Source organism: Macrotis lagotis, chromosome X, assembly GCF_037893015.1.
Source record: "Macrotis lagotis isolate mMagLag1 chromosome X, bilby.v1.9.chrom.fasta, whole genome shotgun sequence".
Lineage (NCBI taxonomy): Eukaryota > Metazoa > Chordata > Mammalia > Peramelemorphia > Peramelidae > Macrotis > Macrotis lagotis.
This window is the reverse complement of record NC_133666.1, coordinates 126,851,977-126,872,460: the sequence shown is the minus strand read 5'-3', so window position 1 is coordinate 126,872,460 and position 20,484 is coordinate 126,851,977. Positions and strand designations below refer to the sequence as shown.

The 20,484-nt window shown below is 34.7% G+C and overlaps 1 protein-coding gene across 1 annotated transcript in view; it reads right to left on the bottom strand.

The window, feature by feature from the left end:
• Positions 1-20,484, bottom strand: part of LMTK2 (lemur tyrosine kinase 2) — a 105,282-nt gene that overhangs the window by 23,006 nt on the left and 61,792 nt on the right. The window contains exons 7-9 of the mRNA XM_074201912.1: positions 19,893-19,980; positions 8,864-8,997; positions 356-440 (exon numbers count right to left, since the gene is read on the bottom strand). Coding sequence (XP_074058013.1) covers positions 356-440; positions 8,864-8,997; positions 19,893-19,980 — 307 coding nt within the window. The remainder of the gene's footprint in view (positions 1-355; positions 441-8,863; positions 8,998-19,892; positions 19,981-20,484) is intronic.

The window sequence follows — 20,484 nt, the reverse complement described above, 5'->3', positions numbered from 1 at the left end:
GTATAAACCAAAAAATAGGATAACAGTATTAAGGTTTATTGTCCACTCACTCATTTAAATATTTCTTAGTCATCAAAAGGAAATATCAAATTTCCATGTAGAAGTACATCATATTCTGGAAAACACCAGACACAGACTTAGACTTTATTCTGTCCCTCCTTTCAACCCCCTTTCTGAAGCCAAAACTACCATTAAAATAATTAGAACAGTAATAATTAGAACAGTATTTCTTTCCAAAAAATTACATCAAGACCAAAGCTGCACTGAAAAAAGAATGCTATTTTGTGAACACAAAAGTTATTATTCGTTGAAATTAAGTTAGGAAGAAAAGTCAACATTAAAACCTCTAACTTACCTTGTATTTGCCAAGTCCTATTTCATAGTCTCCTATTTTAACATTTAAATCAGATGTGAGAAAACAATTCCGCAGGGCTAAATCACTGGAAAACAAAAAAGAAGACTGAAACAAAAGCAAGAAAAGATCAAGCCAATTTTGTGACAAAAATCAATAATCCAGTTAATGTAGGTCTGAATTGTGATGGAATTTATTATCATTATTAGAGTACACTAATTTTAAAATATTAACCTTGGTATGAAAAGATAATATGACATTGCTAACTTAATGCTAGTATCTTCTGTTTATGATGTCCATTTTATCCTGTTATTTGTTCTATTTGTCTAGAGCAGTTTAAAGGTTGTCTTTCCCCCTTAGACTGTAAAGCTCCTTGATAGCAGGGCCTGATTTTTGCCTTTTTTGTGTGTATCCCTTGAGTTCAATATAGTGCCTGCTACATGGAGAAGGTTAATAATGGTTTACTGAATGGGAAATAAAGTCTTGATTAAACATCAGAATGAATGTAATGATAAGTCCTATGCCACGTTCCAATACTGATTTTCAAAGAATTCCATGAATTTACTCTAAGAAATTTTAATATATGTGTTTCACCAGGACAGCAGAATTAAATTAGTTCTTTTGTAAATCAGTACAGCTCATTTAGAGTTAAACCATATCCAGAGCCTCCAATTTGCCAAATATAAAGAAAGGCAAAAATCGACTTAATTCTTGTTCTCGAGTTCATAATCTAATGGGGGGAGACAACAAGCAAACAACTATGGGCAAACAAGAAATATACAGGTTATTTTGGAGATAATCAATAGAAGGAAGACACTAGCATTAAGGGACATCAGAAAAAGCTTCTTGTAGAAGGTAACAATTTTGCTGGAGCTTGAATGAAGTCAAGTAAGGCAGGATGAAGAGATGAAGGGGGAGAGAACTGATAAAACTAAATTTAGGATTATCTCCTTTTTTTGCTTTTGTTTTTTGCAAGACAATGGGTTAAGCGACTTGCCCAAGGTCACAAAGCTAGGTAATTATTAAGTGTCTGAGGCTGCATTTGAACTCAGGTCTTCCTGATTCCAGGACTGGTGCTCTATACACTGTGCCACCTAGCTGCCCCACTCCTTTATTTTTTTAGGTTTTTTTTTTTGCAAGGCAAATGGGGTTAAGTGGCTTGCCCAAGGCCACACAGCTAGGTAATTACTAAGTGTCTGAGAACAGATTTGAACCCAGGTACTCCTGACTCCAGGACCAGTGCTGTATCCACTGTGCTACCTAGCTGCCCCGCCATTCCTTTATTTTTAATAGCAGAAAAATATTTCAAAAGAACCAGAGCATTGTTTTCCTTAAAGATGAATATGAAAATGTTGAATTTTATTAAATTAATTATTGAATAGGGATTGAATATTAAAAGCTCATCCTTGTTCCTCCTGATCTCTGTCTTTTATAATAGGGGGAAAAAGTAAGCAGAATATTACTTCATTAAGAAAAAAACAGAAGTTTATTTGAGTCTCAGTTTATATAAACTACTTAATAGAAAGAGATATACCTTATTTTAACATAAAATTATTAAGGATAAAATGTGAGCTGCTAGAAATTCCTAAGACTATTGAATTTTAGTGTTTTGTATAGACTTTATCATGTTTTCACTCTCTACCAATGTACATTAGTAATTCATCAGTACATAAAAGCGCTGCCTGGGATACTGAGAGTTTAAATGACTAGGTCACAATCAGTCAAAGTCCTGCTTTTCATGACTCTGAGAAAGATCTATTGATTTTGTTGCAATTCTTCTCCTACTAAGACCCGAGTTCAGAAAAAAAAAATCTTAACTTGTTTTAATTGTTTTAGCTCTTAAATGGAATATAATTTAGGAAACTACTGATGATGTTTGTCCTTCATTCTCAAAGAAGACCATGACATAAGGGAGGTGATGCCAGGACAAATACATGAATTAGCTTTGAGTGAGGACAGGCTGTGCTAAGTCACCTGCCTTACTTTCTCCTCCAGAGCCATCTAAGTTCAGTGGCCAAATCTGAATCAGGACAACTGGAGATGGCTCTGGATGCAAGACAATCAGAATTGAGCCTTTCCCAAGGTCACACAGCTAGCATCAAGTGTCTGAGGCTGAATTTGACCTTCTGTCCTCCTAACTCCAAAGTCACCTAACTGCCTAAGAAACTACAGAACTTAAAATAATAGCAGTCATTTCTGGGTGTGATATTTTTTAAAATGGGAAAACCATTGCAACCCAACAATGAAAGATACCCTTAGATAAGGTTATAGAAGTTCAGAAAATGGGCACTGTGATTTTGTATCATTCTTGAGGGATGCTGCAGCTTTACCATGGACTGATATCAAGAGAGTATTGTTAGAAATTAACAGCTGCAATGACAAATCTACACACACACACACATAGCATTTTAAAACTATAGCAAATAAATATGGGAGGTATCATTCTTTGTTGAAAGAAGCTGATAAAATAAAAGTTGAATAAAAATATCAAGTTGACATTTTTGCCCTAAAAATCCAAGAGACAAAAGATATTGGTAGGTGAGTCATTGAGATCCAGGAGGGACTGCTCTTCCCTGAACCAAGAGAAAACTTTAAACCCAGTAGGATAGTTTTCTAAGCTGATTTTTCCATTTAATTTTATCTTTTCTTATATTAAAAGTTCATAATGAGCACATTATAAACAATTTCTAAGCCTTTAAGTAAGTTTTTTTTATTTTTCTGACAAGATTAGAATTATATGCCAATGGAAGCAAACAAATACCAAAAATAGCAATAAAGTGCTATTATCTATTGCCATATCAAGTTTTACTCCATTATTCATACCTTACTCACCCCCCAAAGAAACTTAGTAAGTGCATATTCCATTGGTTACCAGAGTCACAGTTATTTAAAATAAAGCACTATTCTGCCTTCTGCTAGTATGTAGCAATGTTGCTCAGTCAATCAAAAAACATTTAAGTTCCAGCGACTGGAGTTAGGGATACAAATGCAAGGAATCAAACATTACATTCTCAAGGAGCTTCCATTTTACTGTACACTGATAAAATATTAATATAAATTTTAATTAGAATACAAGGGAGGAAAGATTGAGCTAGGAGATTTAGGGAAAACTGCAGAAGCAGAGAGGAGGCAGTGATCCCAGGCATATTGATTAATAATAGCATGCATTTATAATACACTATATAACTATCTTAGTTGATCCTAAAAACACTAAGAGGTAGGTGCTATTCTGATCCTATTTTACAGTTGAAGAAAGGAGGCTAAGGAGGTTAGATGAATCATCCAGGATCATGTGTAGTTAAGTGAGGAGGCTGGGTTTGATTCAGATCTTCTTGTGCTCTATCCTCCCATGCCCTAGGCATCCACAGAAAAAGAGGGGCAGTACAACACTACAAGTAATGTTTGGGAGGTGACCAACTGTCAATTTGGCTGTAAAATAAGAGTATATGAGGGATGATAATATAAGATGAGAGGTGAAAAGTAGGTAATTATTAAGGTCATGGAAGTTATTGTAAAGGAGGCTACAAAAAAGGTCTTTATTCAGATGGAAGTTTATTATTCAAAGGAGAGTTAATGAAAGCTTTTGGGTAGTGTAGCATGGGATCAACTCTGTATATTAGGGAGTAATTTAGGAGTATTAACATAAGATGGATTTCCATTGGCCTGTTCTATTTTAACAGCCTCTTACCAAATCTTCTGAAACCCAATCCTTCCTTCATTGTATTCTCCATGATTTTTCTAACTCATTGATCTGGTCACCTTGTTACAATGCAGGTGATATTCAAACTCCTGACTCCAGGGTCAGTGCTCTATCCACTGCACCACCTAACTGCCCCCTTGTTCAAACTCTCTAATTTGGTGCCACACTAACTTTCCAGTCAGTTCTCATCACTATTTTCAAAATTACTATAAACACAGTCAAAATGTCCTATTTTGTGGGAATGTAATTCAAATCATACAACATTTGTTGAATTCCTACTATGTGCCACAGGCTAGGAATACAGAAACAAAACAATCTTTTCCAAAGAAAAATTCTAGTAGGATTTAATACATATACAAAGAAATAAAATATAAGTTAACTGAAGAGGGAGAGAAGAAAAAAGGCTCATTTAAGAGGCTGCCCTTGAGTAGAACTTTGATGGAAATATTCTGAAAAGAGGAGGGGAAAGGAGGGCTACTATACAAATGCAGAGAGGCAGGAAATAGAATGAAGAAGCCAAAAGGCAATCACAAAAATAAACAAAAAATAGAACACACATAGCAAAAAACAAACAAAACCAAAAACAAACAACACAAGGATGTCAAAGGGAGAATTTGTGAAAAGGTTTGAAATACTGGAGTCAAGTGGCAGAAAACCTCAATACCCAGAAGAGAGGTCTAAATTTAATCCAAGAGGTAACAGAACAAATGAAACTGAAACTGAGTAGGGGAGTTCTATGGTTAGATTTCTGCCTAAGATGATTTTAACAACTATGTGGAAGATGGACTGGAGGAAAGAAAGACTGGGAAATCAGTTATGTTATTACAACAGAAGTGAAAGGTGAAGAGAATCTGAAGTGGTGTGAAACCACTGAAATAGGGGAGAAATGAAAAAAGACTCTATAAGTCCACTATTCCATTTCCATGTATTTCTTGGGTGTGGTTCCCTGTTTCTGGGCAGTCCTATTTCCTTCTTTTCATCTGTTGGTCAGTAATGACTCCCTTCATAGAACTTTGTTTTGTACCTCTAATAAACTTAAAGAGAGTATTGTAAAATGAAAAGAGCCCTAGGAGTCAGAAGAACTGAGAACTAATCCAACACACCTGTATCTCTGAAATCATTTAACCTCTCTAGGACTCAATTTCCTCATCTGTAAAACAAAAATGATTGGATTAAATGATATGTGAGATCCCTTCCAGCTCTGAATTCCATGACCTAGGAATTATGGAAGAGTTAGTTAACAACATTGACTCAAAAAGCAAAAGAATAATTTATGCAATAACAATATTGTAAAGATAATCAACTATGAAAAATATAGCAATTTTGATCAAAACAACAATCAATCACAATTCCAAAGGACTCATGTTGAAATATGCTCCATATCCAGATAAAGCTGATGGATTCAGAGCACAGAATATTTTCTCTCACTCCATGGAATGCAGACATTTCTTTGCAAGACTATAAATATTGGTAATAAGTTTGCTTTTCTTGTATCCTCAAGGGGTGGGAGGAAGAGAATTAGGAACTAAAAATAAAATAAAATTTAACTTAAAAATAAAATAATTTTCAATCTACAAATATAGTAGTCAATTTGGCATGGAAGGTTATATATTATAATCATGCCTCCTAGACTGTAAACTTCAGCAGGGTAGGAATCCAGTCTTAGCTCTTATCTTTCCTCATGGTATAGCAAATGCTTTATACATAAAAGTTACTTAAGAAATATTTACTGAAATAAAGAATAATGGAGGGAATAGGGAAGGAAAACCAAAGGTCTGGAGACCAACGTAAGAATAGTCAAGAGAATAAAGGATGGGAAGCAGCTGTGGAAACAACCACATTCTACAGTGAAGATGTGTAGAATACTAGGGAAAAAGGAGTCAAAGATAATTAAAATTTTGTACCTGTGTGAATGAGAGTATGGTGATGCCATTGTTAATAAAGGAAGTCAGGGAAATCAGCAGGTTTAGGGGGAAAAGATAATTAGTTTGTAGGATCACTGATTTTTGAGATAAAAGGAAGATATCAAAGTGGAGATGACTGGCAGACAGCTGAAAATTGTGTCTGACCCTTAGGAGAAAAAAGTCAGAGTTGAAGAGATACACAGATTATGTGCATAGAGGTGATAGTTGAAGTCAAGGAGGAATTAAATGAATAAGGGAAGAGAGTGTAAAGAATAAAAAAGACTGAAGAAAACACCTCAGGAGAGATCCATATTTAGTTGTTAAGAGAAATCATGAATAGACAGACCAGTGTGGAAGGAGGAGAGAACCAGAAGGCTTGGAACCATGGAAACAAAATAGATCAATCTAAGAAAATGAAATATATTGTATTTTTGTACATTTGATGTAATTCTGCTGTCACAAGTTCTGAAAGCAAGGGGTCCTCCCAACTTCATTTATAAACTGATTGCTTTTCCCTCTCTCCTTTCAATTTACATTTAGACCCATTCAAAAATATAAAAAAAGCAAGTAGACTAAAAAGATTCTATGAAGATGATACTCTTTCATTCAATGGACAGCAGCTGAGATATTGGCTTTCAATCTTGAAAGTAAAATGGCATAAAAGCAAACTATCATTGACTTTTTGATATAAAATTGTAACTACCAAATTATTTAGCCCAAAGTTACAAAGTATTCTACATGATTCCTTGTTCTTAAATGAAAGAAAATGAAAAATAACAGGAAAAAAAGGTAGGAAACCAAATAATAATGATGAAAACCTCTAAACTCCCTCTGGTTGAAGAATATATATATAATGGTAATATGAATGAACTAACTCTTACATTTTTCTGGTTAAGATATCTTCAATTATACACCAGGAAAAACTTTTGAGGAAAATGATACTTAATATTAAGTGTGCAATTATACATTTGGATAACCCTTGACACCTAATTATTTATGATAGCTGAATAACTTAGTAACTTCAATATTCTGAGCTGAACAGGATGAACAAGCCTCTAAGAGCTGAGTGAAGATAATAATATAATGTATTTACTACCGCATAATCTCAAATATCTTCTCAAAATGACCAGATGGCATTTTAATTCACAGTGATTGAGAAGACTTGAATTTAAGGAATCTTAAGTCCTGACTCTTGGTCAAAGACGGTTAAGAATGGTTTGTTACATTTAAGATAACAGCAGCTCTAGGAGCTTACAGTCTGTTGTCCTTTGTACTTGAAGACGACCAAGATGACATCACTATATCAGGGTCAACATACAGTATATGCCCAACTATGGCTGACCAAACCAATATGAGCTTGAAGAGTTCTACCATAGGTCAGGCACAAATAATGTGCATTAACATTTGAAGAGGAGATATGTCTAAATTTGCACATTTCATGTTTCATCTAAGTGACTCAGTGTCAATGATGAAAGTTAAATTGCATATTGTGACAGGTAAAGGCATTAATGGGCAACCTAATGAATTAGTCAAATCAAGAGGCATTTATTAAGTACCCACTATGTGCCAATCACTGATGTAAGCACAGAAAATACAAAGGAAGGGGGAAAAAAAGTCCATCTTCTTAAAGAAGTCACAGTCCAATGGTGGAAACAATAATGAAAAGAACTATGTACAAAGGTAAACTTATAAAGTTGGAAATGGGGAGGGAAGGGGTTGATAATGATGAGCTGGGTTCTAAGTCTGAGTGACTTGGAAGATGGTGATGTCCTTGACAGTAATAAGGAAAATAGGATGAGCATTTTTTTAGGAAAGATAATGAATTCAATTTTAGACATATTGAATTTAAGACCCCAGTTTGAGATGTACAATAAACAACTGGAGATAAGGGCCTGTAAATTAGTAGAGAAGTTAGAGCTAAATAAATGAATCTGAGAATCTCTGCAAATGGCAATCCAAGAGTATTGATGAGATCACCAAATGAAAAAGTACAGAGGGAGAAGGAAAGCCTTGAAGGGAATACCCACGGTTAGAAAGTATGGCTTAGATGAAGATCCAGCAAGAGACTCAATTGGTCTCTCAATCTGTGTCTTGGTAAGTACAGCTAACTGACCTAGGCCTAGAGCTGGGAGAGAGGTGGTAATTTAACTTGAATTTGTACATCATTGTAAATTTGTAAATCATTTGTAAAACAGCACTTTTGGTGATTTCAAAATATACACTGCTACAAAAGCCTATCCCTTTAATAAAACTATGCTCTCAGTAATGCTATCTGGTTGCATACTGTAAAATACTACAACCTCAGAAGAATTTTTTAAAAAGACTAATACAAAGGTCAATGGAAAGATGTTATGGTTGAGTGTAATCTGGGTATAGTATTCTATCAACAGAAACGTGCATGTCCCAGATGGCATATGTAATGTATTATTAAAGTCATACATGTCCTGTAACAAATTAGGTAAAAGTGAGAGAAAAGAGAGAGCTTGCACAAACATCTTGTATGTACCAATGTATTAGAAAACAAGAAAGTCTTCAGAATATCAGGGTGATCCTCTATGGAAGATATATGGGAAGACTGGGACATGAATTATACAGAATGAGAAGTTGTAGTGTGCTTTCTACTCTGATGTCTAACAAAGAATTAAAAATTGTTAAGCATTTGTTCTGGAGCTTCGAGTACAGCATTAGTTTCTAACTTTACCATTATGTCAAATATTAACAAGGAGAACAAGTCTACAATTAGAGAGATGCAGTTTCATCTCAAACCACACTTGCAGATTAAGAACTTTTCTCTTTGCCATCTTTTCCTCCTTATGTGTTTCTGTAAGATAATCTTGTAGAAAGTTAAATATTCTCCAGAATGCAACGAAGTGATATAAAACCAGTCCTCAAATCAGAAGATCTTACCTATGCACAAAATGATGTTTATGCATTATAGCAAGTCCAGCGGCAATCTCACAGGCCATTCTCTGCAGTAACATTATTTGTGAATCTCCTTTAATATGTTCCTGCTCACTGCACAAATATGCTTTTAGGTCACCCTGGAAAAAAATAAATTGTTAACACAAATTACTATTTTTGAATGCAAATATGCTCAAGAGATACGTAAGATGAAAGCAGTATTGAAACACATAACTTGTTTAACATCAAAGTGATTATAAAATAAATAAACTTAAGACTCCAACTCATCAAGTCTTACAAAACACAACTTAAATACATAATACTTTCCTTCTTCATTCAACCATATGTGAAACAATTATATAAAAGAATAAATAAATACCTCAATTATATTATTGTATTACTTATATTGTAGCTTTGACTTGTAAATCAAACTTGAAAAAACAGAAATACAGAATCATGAACCTGCATTTAGCTCAACTTCTCATTTTACAGATGAAAAATCTGAAAAAATGGGAATATACATATTAAAATTTTTATTGATATTTTTGTTTATACATAATCTGTTTTCTGATATTAACCTGTTTTCTGATATAACTTTTTCTCCTTTGCCTTTCCTTATAATAAAGAAAAGAGAAAGGGAAAAATGAATAGTTCAGAAAAACTAATATCAAAAAAGTGATCCTATTGGTAGTGTTCTATACTTAAAGTTACACCACCTCTGTAATGAAGAGAGGAAGAAACCTTTTCAAAGCACTTGTTTGGGGCCAAACGTGGTTATCATAATTTCACATTCATTTTCAATTATATTGGCACAGCTATTTTCCCCATTTACACAGTTGTTTCCCTGGTTCTGCTTATCTAACTTTGCACCAATTCATCACATAACTTTTCTCATTCTTCTCTGAATTCATCATATCCATTGTTTCTTACAGAACAATAATAATTAATTGCATTCATTTACCTCAACTTGTTTAGTCATTTATCAATCTATGTACATCTTTGTTTCCAGTTCTTTGCTACTACAAAAAAATACTATCAATATTTTGGTGTAAAATAACAACAGTAAAAACTAACATTTATATAATGCTTTTAGGTGTGCAAACTGCTTTATTTATAAAAATCTTCACTGATTTTCACAACAATAATATAAGAAAAATGCTATTATTAACCTCATTTTATAAATAAGGAAATGAGATAGTCAAGTTAATGTACTCCTCTCAAAAATTAGACATATATTTTACATTGAATTTAGTTTTATTTTATGTATCTTTTCAAAAAACTTTTCATTTTTAAGTTTTTCCACTATCTTTTCAAATGAATAATATCCTCAAAGACAGTAACAAGATTAAGAAAAACAAACCCCAAACCCACCATCATACCCATCACTCTACACCAGGTAGAAGTCAATGAATGTTGATTAATGCAAAATAAATTAACTCATATTCAAGCAAATAATCACATGTTAAAGGTTAAAGAGGACATTAAAAGTTATCTATCTGGAAACTAAACAAGAAGAAAAGATATACGTCTACATTTCCAGCAGAAAATTAAAATCGAATCAACTAACCAGATTTCTTAATTATAAGGGCACCTTATCAGAACTAACAAAGAAGTAGGTCAAACATAAACCTATCGACAAGATGATTTATATATTCTGTAATAATCGGCTACTTCTCAAAATAAACAAGGGTTTGTGCCAAACACAGTTAATATTTTTCATAAGTATCTCTATTACATATCATCTATGGGGAAAGATTAGGAGATTTTAGAACTGTGCCTGTCTTTTCTCTGCCATCTTGTCCGGAAGTCCAAGTAGCTCTATTACAAAGATTAAAGGAGAAATGGCAAGATGGTAGCAGTTATTTAAAAAAATCACTTGAGGATATACATGTCCATCGAAGTTTTTTACATGTCCTTCTTTCTCCCTATGTCACTAAAACCCAAAATATTAATAAAGTAAAGGAAGTTAACAGAAATCCTTATCAAGAGGGGAAAATGACTAATAAAACAGACAAGATTTTCTTTAAATATTTCTATTATCCTTCCTCATAATATTCTGCCAAATTAAGGCATTCAACATTTTAGTAGGATGCTGGAATGATTATATATGTCAGTTATTAGAACACTGCCAGTATTCAAATCTACCATAATAAATTTGGTTGATTGCTTATAATTATTTTGTAACCAATGGGATCCAATGCTATGTTTAAAAGCATTCGAATGGAAAATCTAGCTATAAAGTCCTTGGTTTCAGTAGATTTTACACTGTAGCAATTGGTTTATATTGATTTGTTTAACTAAGAATAACCTGGTCTTTATTTCAGATTTTTAGCTTCTTCTGGAAAATAGTGAAGTAGTTCAGTTACAAATTTTCTTTGTCACTTGAATGTAAACTACCCCAAATATTACCTATAGCACGCAATTTTATTGTTTCAATTTCAAAAGGGGGGAAGTATTGAAAATGGTATTTTAAATGGTATATATATCTTGAAAAAAATTATTTTTATACTAAACTTAACAATACAAATGAAATCTGATTTTTAAAAATTCCCATTAAGTTTGCCATCTTCCATAATGGACTGTAGAGGGCAGCAGGTGACTATATTACAATGTTCCATTGGGGCAGGAACATACTACTTAAGGATTCTTGGAGGTAACTTCTATGATTTGTTTGAAATATACTAAAGAGAATTATTCAAACATCTTTGAAAAATTCTAGAGAAATAGATGGAAATTGCTCTGAGAGACTTAATTTTTATACTGCTATACTGAACCAAGTATTTTCAATCTAAAAAAGTGAAAAGGGAAAAGGAAAAAGGATGGTTGAAAATGAAGATTTCATAATTAATAAACAAATGAATATTCTAATTTTTTACCTAGTAAGTTTGTTTCAATTATAATTCTAAATGTACAGTGTAGATGAAGTAACATTCACAAAATAATTCAGAATATACATATCCCACCTAATGTACTCTTATTACTACTACATCTTAAATAAAATCAAGTGATTTTAAAAAAAATTACATCTGGTAAAATGTAGCTCTTCTTTAGAATGGCAGACTAAAAAGAAATCTGATATAGGAAAGAGGGCTATAGATATTTATATAAAACATAAAACAGATGTAATATCAAAAATACTATAATAATAATAATAATAATAATAATAATGATAGTTATCCTTAGTATTGAAAAAGATCATGACATTAGGAAGAGTGATGTCATAATTGCACATAAGACTGATTACAGTGGGAAGGTGCTGTGCATAGATACCATTCTCACCAGCTGGCAATCAATTGGGAGACCTTAATCTTTCAGAGTCAGGTATTTCCCATATCACTGAGGCTCTTTGGTAGTACAGTATTGTGAGGTGACAAACCTTACAGTAGGATAAAGCTAACCTTTCACTTGATGGTCTAAGTTCACTAGATGCCACTAGAATTGTGGTGCTTGTCAAGACACAAGCCCCTGCTCTCACAAAGAAAAGAGAACTCTCCCTGGCACTCCTGCTGGCTTCTTCAGGATCAGTTGCATTACCACACTGGACAACTCATAGAACTGGAAAGCCTATTTACACATATAAAATTTTTTGTTGAGAAAATCTAGGGCTTTTTTTTTGCAGTGACCTTATGTTTGCAGAAGGGTCAGAGGATGTAGGAATGAGATAATTCATCAAAAAAAAAAACTAGTTTAAGAAAGCTTACTACAAAAAAGAAATAATGATAAAAAGTAAAAAGCAAACAGAAACACAAGTGATGGGGATAGGATCCAAGATGTTCTTATAAAAAGATGAGCAGCACATCAGCACAAAGAACCTAAAAAAAAAGGGCTAAAGTGTTTGTAAACCAGAAAAAAGAACTATTCAAAGATTTTTTTTGCCTTTAAGGAGCAGAACCTACTAGACCTTGGTTATAGCCTTTTTGAACCTTCACATCATTTCATAAATTTCTTCTCTTTACTCACCCAGCTGTCACCTGGTGGAGATTCTCATTACCTCAAATCTCTTACTGTTCTACTCTATCCTTCACTCATATTTCCAAATATTTTCTCAAAGTGAGACTCCTTCTCAATGAACCCCAGTGTCTACTATTTTCAGGTTCCAATGAAAAAACCCAAAACTTCTGTCATTTAAAACTCTTCCCAACCTTTCCAGTCTTCTTAAATCTTTTTTTATATATTTTTAAAATTTCAATGTATGTATTTATTTGTTCTTATTTTGTACAAATAATATTTTTTATACATTAATAAAATATTCTTGTTTAACAGTAAACATAATACCCCCTCCAACCAAAACCATTTAGACCTGCATGCGCGATAAAGGGGAGAGGAAAAAAATTAAAATTAAAACTAAAAAAAACCCCATAATACTAATAATTTTAGGTATGGCCAGGTAGCGTAGTGAGTGGACAGAGCACCAGCCCTGGAGCCAGAAGCACCTGGGGCCAAATGCAACCTTAGACACCTAACAATCACCCAGCTATGCAACCCCAGGCAGGCCACCCAGCCCCATTTGCCCTGCAACAACCCCCCAAAACATAATAATAATTAAAAATGTGCTTCAGTCTGTGTTCCAACACCACCAGCTGTGTTGTGGGTGGATCACATTCTTTATGATAAGTCCATCACAAAAGTTACTTCCATATTTTTCCACCATTGCCATTGCTAATCGCAACTCCCTCCATTCGTATTTCTCCACTACCATGTACTATATTTTCTCTCTCCTTTCACTCTGTCTCTGCTGTAGGGTAGCTAAGTTGCACAGCAGACAGATTCCTGGCCCTGGGGCCTGAGCCCACATACCACCCCATAGGCCCAGCATCCACCCAGCCCTGTGGTCCCAGACAGGCCATCCAATCTCAGCCCCTTGCAAGAAGTAAAAAAGAAAATGTGTTATATCTGACCACTCTCCCCCCATGGTCCATCCTCTCCTCCATCACTCACATCCCCCACCCTTCCCCCTGTCCCCCCCTTCTTACTCCAGATGTCTATACCCCACTGAGTATATATGCTGTTTCCTCTCCTAGCCACCTCTGATGAGAGCAAAGATTCCCTCATTCCCCCTTACCTTCCCCCCTTCCATATCATTGCAATAGCTCACTGTAATAAAGAAAAAATCTTATTATATGAAATCTTAGCCTATTCCTCCTCTCCTTTTTCTTTCTCCCATCACATTTCCCTTTTATCTATTGACTCCATTTTTACAGCACATTATATCTTCAAATTCACCTTTCTCCTGTGCTTCATCTATAAAAGCTCCTCCTACCTGCTTTATTAAATGAGAAGGTTCATATGTGTATTATCAATATCATTTTTCTATACAGGAATACATGTAGTACATCATCATTAAGTCCCTCATATTTTCTCCTTCTCCTCCACTCTCTATGCTTCATCTGAGTCTGTATTTGAAGGTCAAACCTTCTGTTCAGCTCTGGCCATTCCAGCAGAAACATTTTAAATTCCCCTGGTTCGTTGAAAGTCCATCTTTTTCCCTAGAAGAGGATGCTCAGTTTTGCTGGGTAGTTGATACTTGGTTAAATTCTAAGCTCTTTTGCCTTCCAGTATATTATATTCCAAGCTCTATGAGCTTTTAATGTAGTTGCTGCTAAGTCCTGTGAGATCCCAATTGCAGCTCCACGATATTTGAATTGTGTCTTCTGGCTGCTTGTAATATTTTTTGTTTGATTTGGGAGTTCTGGAGCTTAGCTCTAATATTCCTGGGTGGTTTGTTTTTTTTTTTGCATCTCTTTATCGGGGAAATCGGTGGATTCTCTCCATTCCTATTTTGCCCTCTGCTTCTAGGATATCAGGGAAGTTTTCCTGTAATAATTCTTTGAAAATGATGTCAAGGCTCTTTTACTGGTCATGACTTTCAGGTATTCCAATAATTTTTAAATTATCTTTCCTAAATCTGTTTTCCATATCAGCTGTTTTTTTCAATGAGATGTTTCACATTTTCTTCTAATTTTTCATTCTTTTGGTTTTGAAGTATTGTGTCCTGATTTCTCATAAAATCAGCGATCTCCCTCAGTTCTATTCTTTGTCTGAAGGATTTCTTTTCCTCAGAGAGCTTTCTTATCTCCTTTTCCATCTGGCCAATTCTGCTTTTTAAAGCATTTTTCTCCTCAATAACTTTTTGAACTGTTTTAACCATTTGACTTATGCTGGTTTTTAGCATGTTATTTTCTTCAGCATTTTTTTGGATCTCCTTGACTAAGCTGCTAGTTTTTCCTGCATCTCTCTCATTTCTTTTCGCAATTTTTCTTCTATCTCCCTCACTTGATTTTCAAAGTCTTTTTTGACCTCCGTCATAGCCTGAGCCCAGTTTCTGTTTTTCTTGGAGTCTTTAGATGCAGGAGCTTGTTCTTCCTTATCTTCAGATTGAGTGTTTTGATCCTTCTTGGGATCACAAGCAAAGTATTTCTCAATGATGTTCCTCTTTTTTCTCTGCTTACTCATTTTCCCAGCCTGTGCCTGGTTTTGGGGTGCTTCCTGAGCTTTTTATTGCGTGAGGTTCTGTCTTCCCTCCTGGTCTGTGAGTGACCACAAGTGGCCCCCTTTGCCATGGGGCTGAGGTGGGGGGCCCTGCTGTTCTATGGGGGGGCCTAGACTGGGATCAGGATCTGTTCCAGGGACAGAGGACAGAACTTGGTAGTCTCTCTCTCTGCTCCCTCCCTAGGCCCAGCACGCTCATGCCCTGGGGGCTCCTGCTTACTGGCTTCTGCTTCCTGTTCCTGGATTTGGGCTGCCAGGACCATGCTGCTCGCTGTGTGCCCTGAGGGCTGGGCTTCACATGCTCACTCTGGCAGAAATCCCCCACTGTTCCCCCAAGTTGTTCCTGGTGCTCCCTGGGGTGTAGATCAGGAAACTGCCCCTGCTGCTGTGCTCCCAGCGCCCTGGGGCTGCCTCCGGGAGACTGAAGTTCCTTTGTTCTGGCAGGCCACCACTCCAACCCTGTGGAGCCAAGCCTTTCCACTCTTTTCCAGGTTACCTTGGGTTGGAGAACTGCCTCACTAGGTCCTTCTGTGGATTTTGTTTCTCAAAAATGTATTTAGAGTCCTTAGCTTACAAGTTTTAAGAGAGCACCTAAGAGATGATTCTCTCTTGTTGACATCTTGGCTCCACCCTCCCCAGTTTTTTTAAATCTTAATCTCTGTCACATACTTTACAATCTACCTACAGTGGCCTTTTTCCTGTTCTTTGAATTTGACCCTCTCAGCAGCATTTCTTTTCACTGTTTGTCCCTCATGTCTAGAATGTTTTTCCTTCTCATCCTTCACCTTCTGATTTCCTCATTTCCTTCAAAACCCAGCTCCATCTATCTACCCCAACCATCTACTTTGATTATATCTTGTTTGATCATAACTGTTTTCAAACTGTCTTTCCATTACAAGGTGAGCTGCCTGAGGGAAGGACAATATCCTCCAGTACTTTCTAGGTCTGACATGTACTACCTGTATGTCCTCAGGGAAGTCTCTTAATCTCTCTAGGCTTCAATTTCCTTATCTTATTTCCTTCATTTTCCTTGTCTTAAAATGAAGGTTTGAACTAGAAGACTTCTAAAGTCTCTATCAACTCTAAATCCCATAATCCAATGAAGAGAATTAAAAAAAAATAAATGAGAGCAATACAGAGCCTAGGCTGAGAGCCAGAAGGAAGATGGACTATCAAGAAGAATGAACTTGAGAGTCATGGACCGGTGAAGATGACCATTTATACACCCTCATAACCTGGTTCCAACCTATTTTCCTAGCCTCTATTCATCACTCCAGTCAAATTAGATGTCTTACTTTTTCCTCAAGTATGACACTGCACATCCTAATAGTGCCCTGTATATATGACTGTCCCATTTACCTATAATGCAATCCTTCCTCATTCCCCTCTCAAAGATCCTATTTTCCTTCCACATTCTATACAAATAACATCTGTAGAAATTTCCTGATTTTCTCAGCTCTCCAGCCCCAAATCAAACTAACTTCCTATTCATTTTGTATATGCTTCTGTGTATACATTATTTTCCCTGAAAGAATAGTGAGTTCCTTGAAAGCAGGGACAATTCTATTTTGTCTTTATCTCCCTAGTACAAAGTCTAACACCTAGCAGATGTTTAATAAACATTTACTGAATGATCCTATTACAGCTAAAGTATACTTACCACACTAGGAAATAATTTTGAAATAATGGAAAATGAGTAAAAATGAAAGCAAAACCCTATTGTTTGTATACATTTAGAAAACAACCTTAGTCTACACATACATATAAAGTCATACTTCAAGAACCCAGAAGACATTAATTTTTCTTCCTGGATCCACAATTAGCCATATGAGAGCAAGACATACTTAAATATTTTTGAGACTATTTACTTATCTGTAAGTCAGAAGAAATATTTGTACTATTTCAGAGAGGTTGTGAGGCTCAAATGAAATTTTGTATTTGCATGTTCACTATGAAACTATTGTGGTTATCTAGTAGATTGTTTAACAGTGATGAAAAAAGAAGGAATCCAGTGCTTTGGGGATTTTGAGAGTTTATAGATCATAATTCTGATAGCTTTATATACACAGATTTATGATAGTTGTTTAAAAAAAGTAAATACATGCTGCTTGGATACATGAAAGTCTGCTTAAACTACTAAGTGGGTGAGTAAAGATGGGATGGGGGGGCAAGAAAATGAACATTTTCAAAAATATTAGTTGCCAAATGCAGACCATATGTTAGGATGGTCTAAAGGGCAAGTTTTGGTATATCTAATTTTTATCAAGGGATTAGATTAAATGATCTCCCAATAAAACAAAAGCTTTATCAAAAGATATAAAATTTACTTTGAATGATCTCTTCACACTATGTTACTAAAGGCATATGAATTCCTTCTAATATAGTTTTTGGCTTTTCCAAATCTCTCATATTAGAATATATATAATACAGTAGTCATGAGACTTTTGTTTAATAATTATCTCAAGTATGACTTCAGAGTATTACACAACTCAAGAGCAATCTTGAACAAATTATGTTCATTAAATCATTTTTCTTTGCAATGTATTATCTTTAAGACTGATATTAAGACATTTAAAAGTCCATTAGGAAATTTAAATGAAAATATAAATCAACAAGCATTTATTAAGGGTCCACTAAATACTTCAACAGTATAGTGCAGAGGCAATGGGGGTCTAAGAATAAAGTTAATAGCTGTGGAGTTTACAATCTAACACATGTATATAGGTACATAAAACATATCAAGGGGAAAGGTTACTAGTAATTGAAGGGGACAGGACAATCTTTATAGTGAAGGTGGTACTTGAGTTAAGACTTAAAGGAAGCTGAAGACTCAAAGATGCAGAGATAAGGAAAGACTGCAGTGAAAAGGAATGGAGATAGGTCATGGAATGGTTTATGTGAGAAATGGCAAGTTGGTCATTTTGGCTGGACTGTAGTATCCATAAAGCAAAGTAGGGAAAGTCAGAGCTTGTAAAAAAGCTCTGAAGGTCAAACAAGAGTTTATATTTAATCCAAGAAGTTAATATAGAATCAGTTAATTTAATAAGTGGGGGAATGACATGATAAAGACCTGTACTTCAGGAAAATCATTTTGGCAGATGTGTGAAGGATAAATTGGAGAAAGGAGAGGATGGATTCTGGAAAACCAATTAGGAGGTTATTGAAATAGTTCAGGCAAGAGATGATGAGACCTTGAACTAGAGTAGTGGCTCTCTAAGTGGAGAGAAGAGGATGGATATGAGAGATGTTACAGAGTTAGCAATAATAAAAATTAACAAATAACTAGATATGTGGGGTGAGGAAGAAGTCACAGTTGAGAATGACATGAAAGTTGCAAACCTATGTAACTGTATTTCATGACAGAAATAGGGAAGTTTGAAAGAAGTGTAGCAAGTCATAATGTTATAACTGTCTCCTTTTGTGTTTACTCTTCCATGCCCTGGCCAAAAGAAATTTTTATACACAAAAAAAGCAAAACTATGAAAAAAAATCCAACACTACTTAATTTAGTTAATATTTCCTGCTTTGATTTTAAATTAAAAAATTAAATTTAAACTGCTACTTCAATTCTAAAAATGAACAATTTTTCAAATTTTCTATTCAAATAAGAAGTTCAAACAATTCTAAAAATCTGAATATTTTGGCTATCAATTTTATCATTAAAGAACATGCAACTGCTTTTTTTCTAGCTTTAAAAGATCATGCCTAAAATTTTTTGTTATTCTTAAACTTAGCATAAACTGCAGAATCATGAAATTTTAGGGCTGAGAAAAGAGAATAAGGAAAAAAGAAAGGTTAACTGAACAAATCTAATGTATAGAACGAAAGAAGTTTTAGATCCCTTCACCTTTAATGAACTTCCTAATAGTATAAAATATACTTAGCAAAAAAAGTTTATATGACAGGATAGTGTACAAGTCATGGGTAGAGGAATGGATTGGAGCACCTACAATTGTTGGGAGAGATTAGGGTTAATATATCCTTAAAAGAAGCACATTGCCACAATTACCTACAAAGTTGAATTAGATTTTTGAGCTTGAGCTCATCCATTCTTTGGTAGGCTTACACAATGAGTGGAAGAACAAGTCATTTATTACATCAAGAAGTACCCAAGTTATTCTTGACCTCAAGGCCAAGAGTCCAGGATGGAAGTGTAAGAGCTAACAGGATATTCCTTCTTCAGTGGGAGCATGTAAATGAATACTTTTAGAAAAGCTTATTTATAATTTTTTAATAAATCACCAGCAAAGACCTGAAACTGAGGTGAGAAGTTGTGGTGAAACTAGTATTTAGCTCCCATATTCATATATTTTTAAAAGTCTTTCAAATAAAGTCTTCTAAAAATCTGAACTTAAGGAGCAACTAGATGGTGCAGTGGATAGAGCACCAGCCCTGGAGTCAGGAGTACCTGAGTTCAAATCTGGCCTCAGACACTTAATAATTATCTAGCTGTACGGCCTTAGGCAAGCTACTTAACCCCATTTGCCTTGTAAAAACCTAAAAAAAAAAAAATAAATCTGAACTTAAATTCTCTTCTGAAACTTACCATGTCACACAACTCAAACACCAGAAGATAGGGGATTGCTTCCACACACCGTCCAACACATTGAAGTATATTTGGATGTTGAAGAATACTATAATTTAAAAAACAAAAAACTCAAATCAATGTTCATCACTAAGCATGCCAATAAAATGTCCACAAATTTTTACCCCCATTTTTTTGCCCCGAATCAAATATAAACATATTAATATGTGATGGATCTGTGGTTTTAGATATACAGTAATATTTTTTCTATAGATATAGAATGCCACCTCTGTAAGTCACTGTTACTGAGTTGCCTGGCCTCACAGAGGCTGGCTTGCTTGTGGTCACAGGGCTAGCAAGTGTGAGAGGTAGAATATCAATTTTCTTCATTCACCAACCTGCCTCTTAAGTCCAGCATTATACTCACCATTTCAGAGAATTCTAAATCAAATTTAAACAGAAATAGCAAACTAAAAATGACTGGACAAGTATGCTACTTTTGATCAAGAGAAATTGATTTATAAATTACACAAAACTTTTTAAATAACTAAATACTTCACAAATTGCAGAGACAACAGGTTCGTATTTTATTGGATGTTTCAATTAGGGGTAG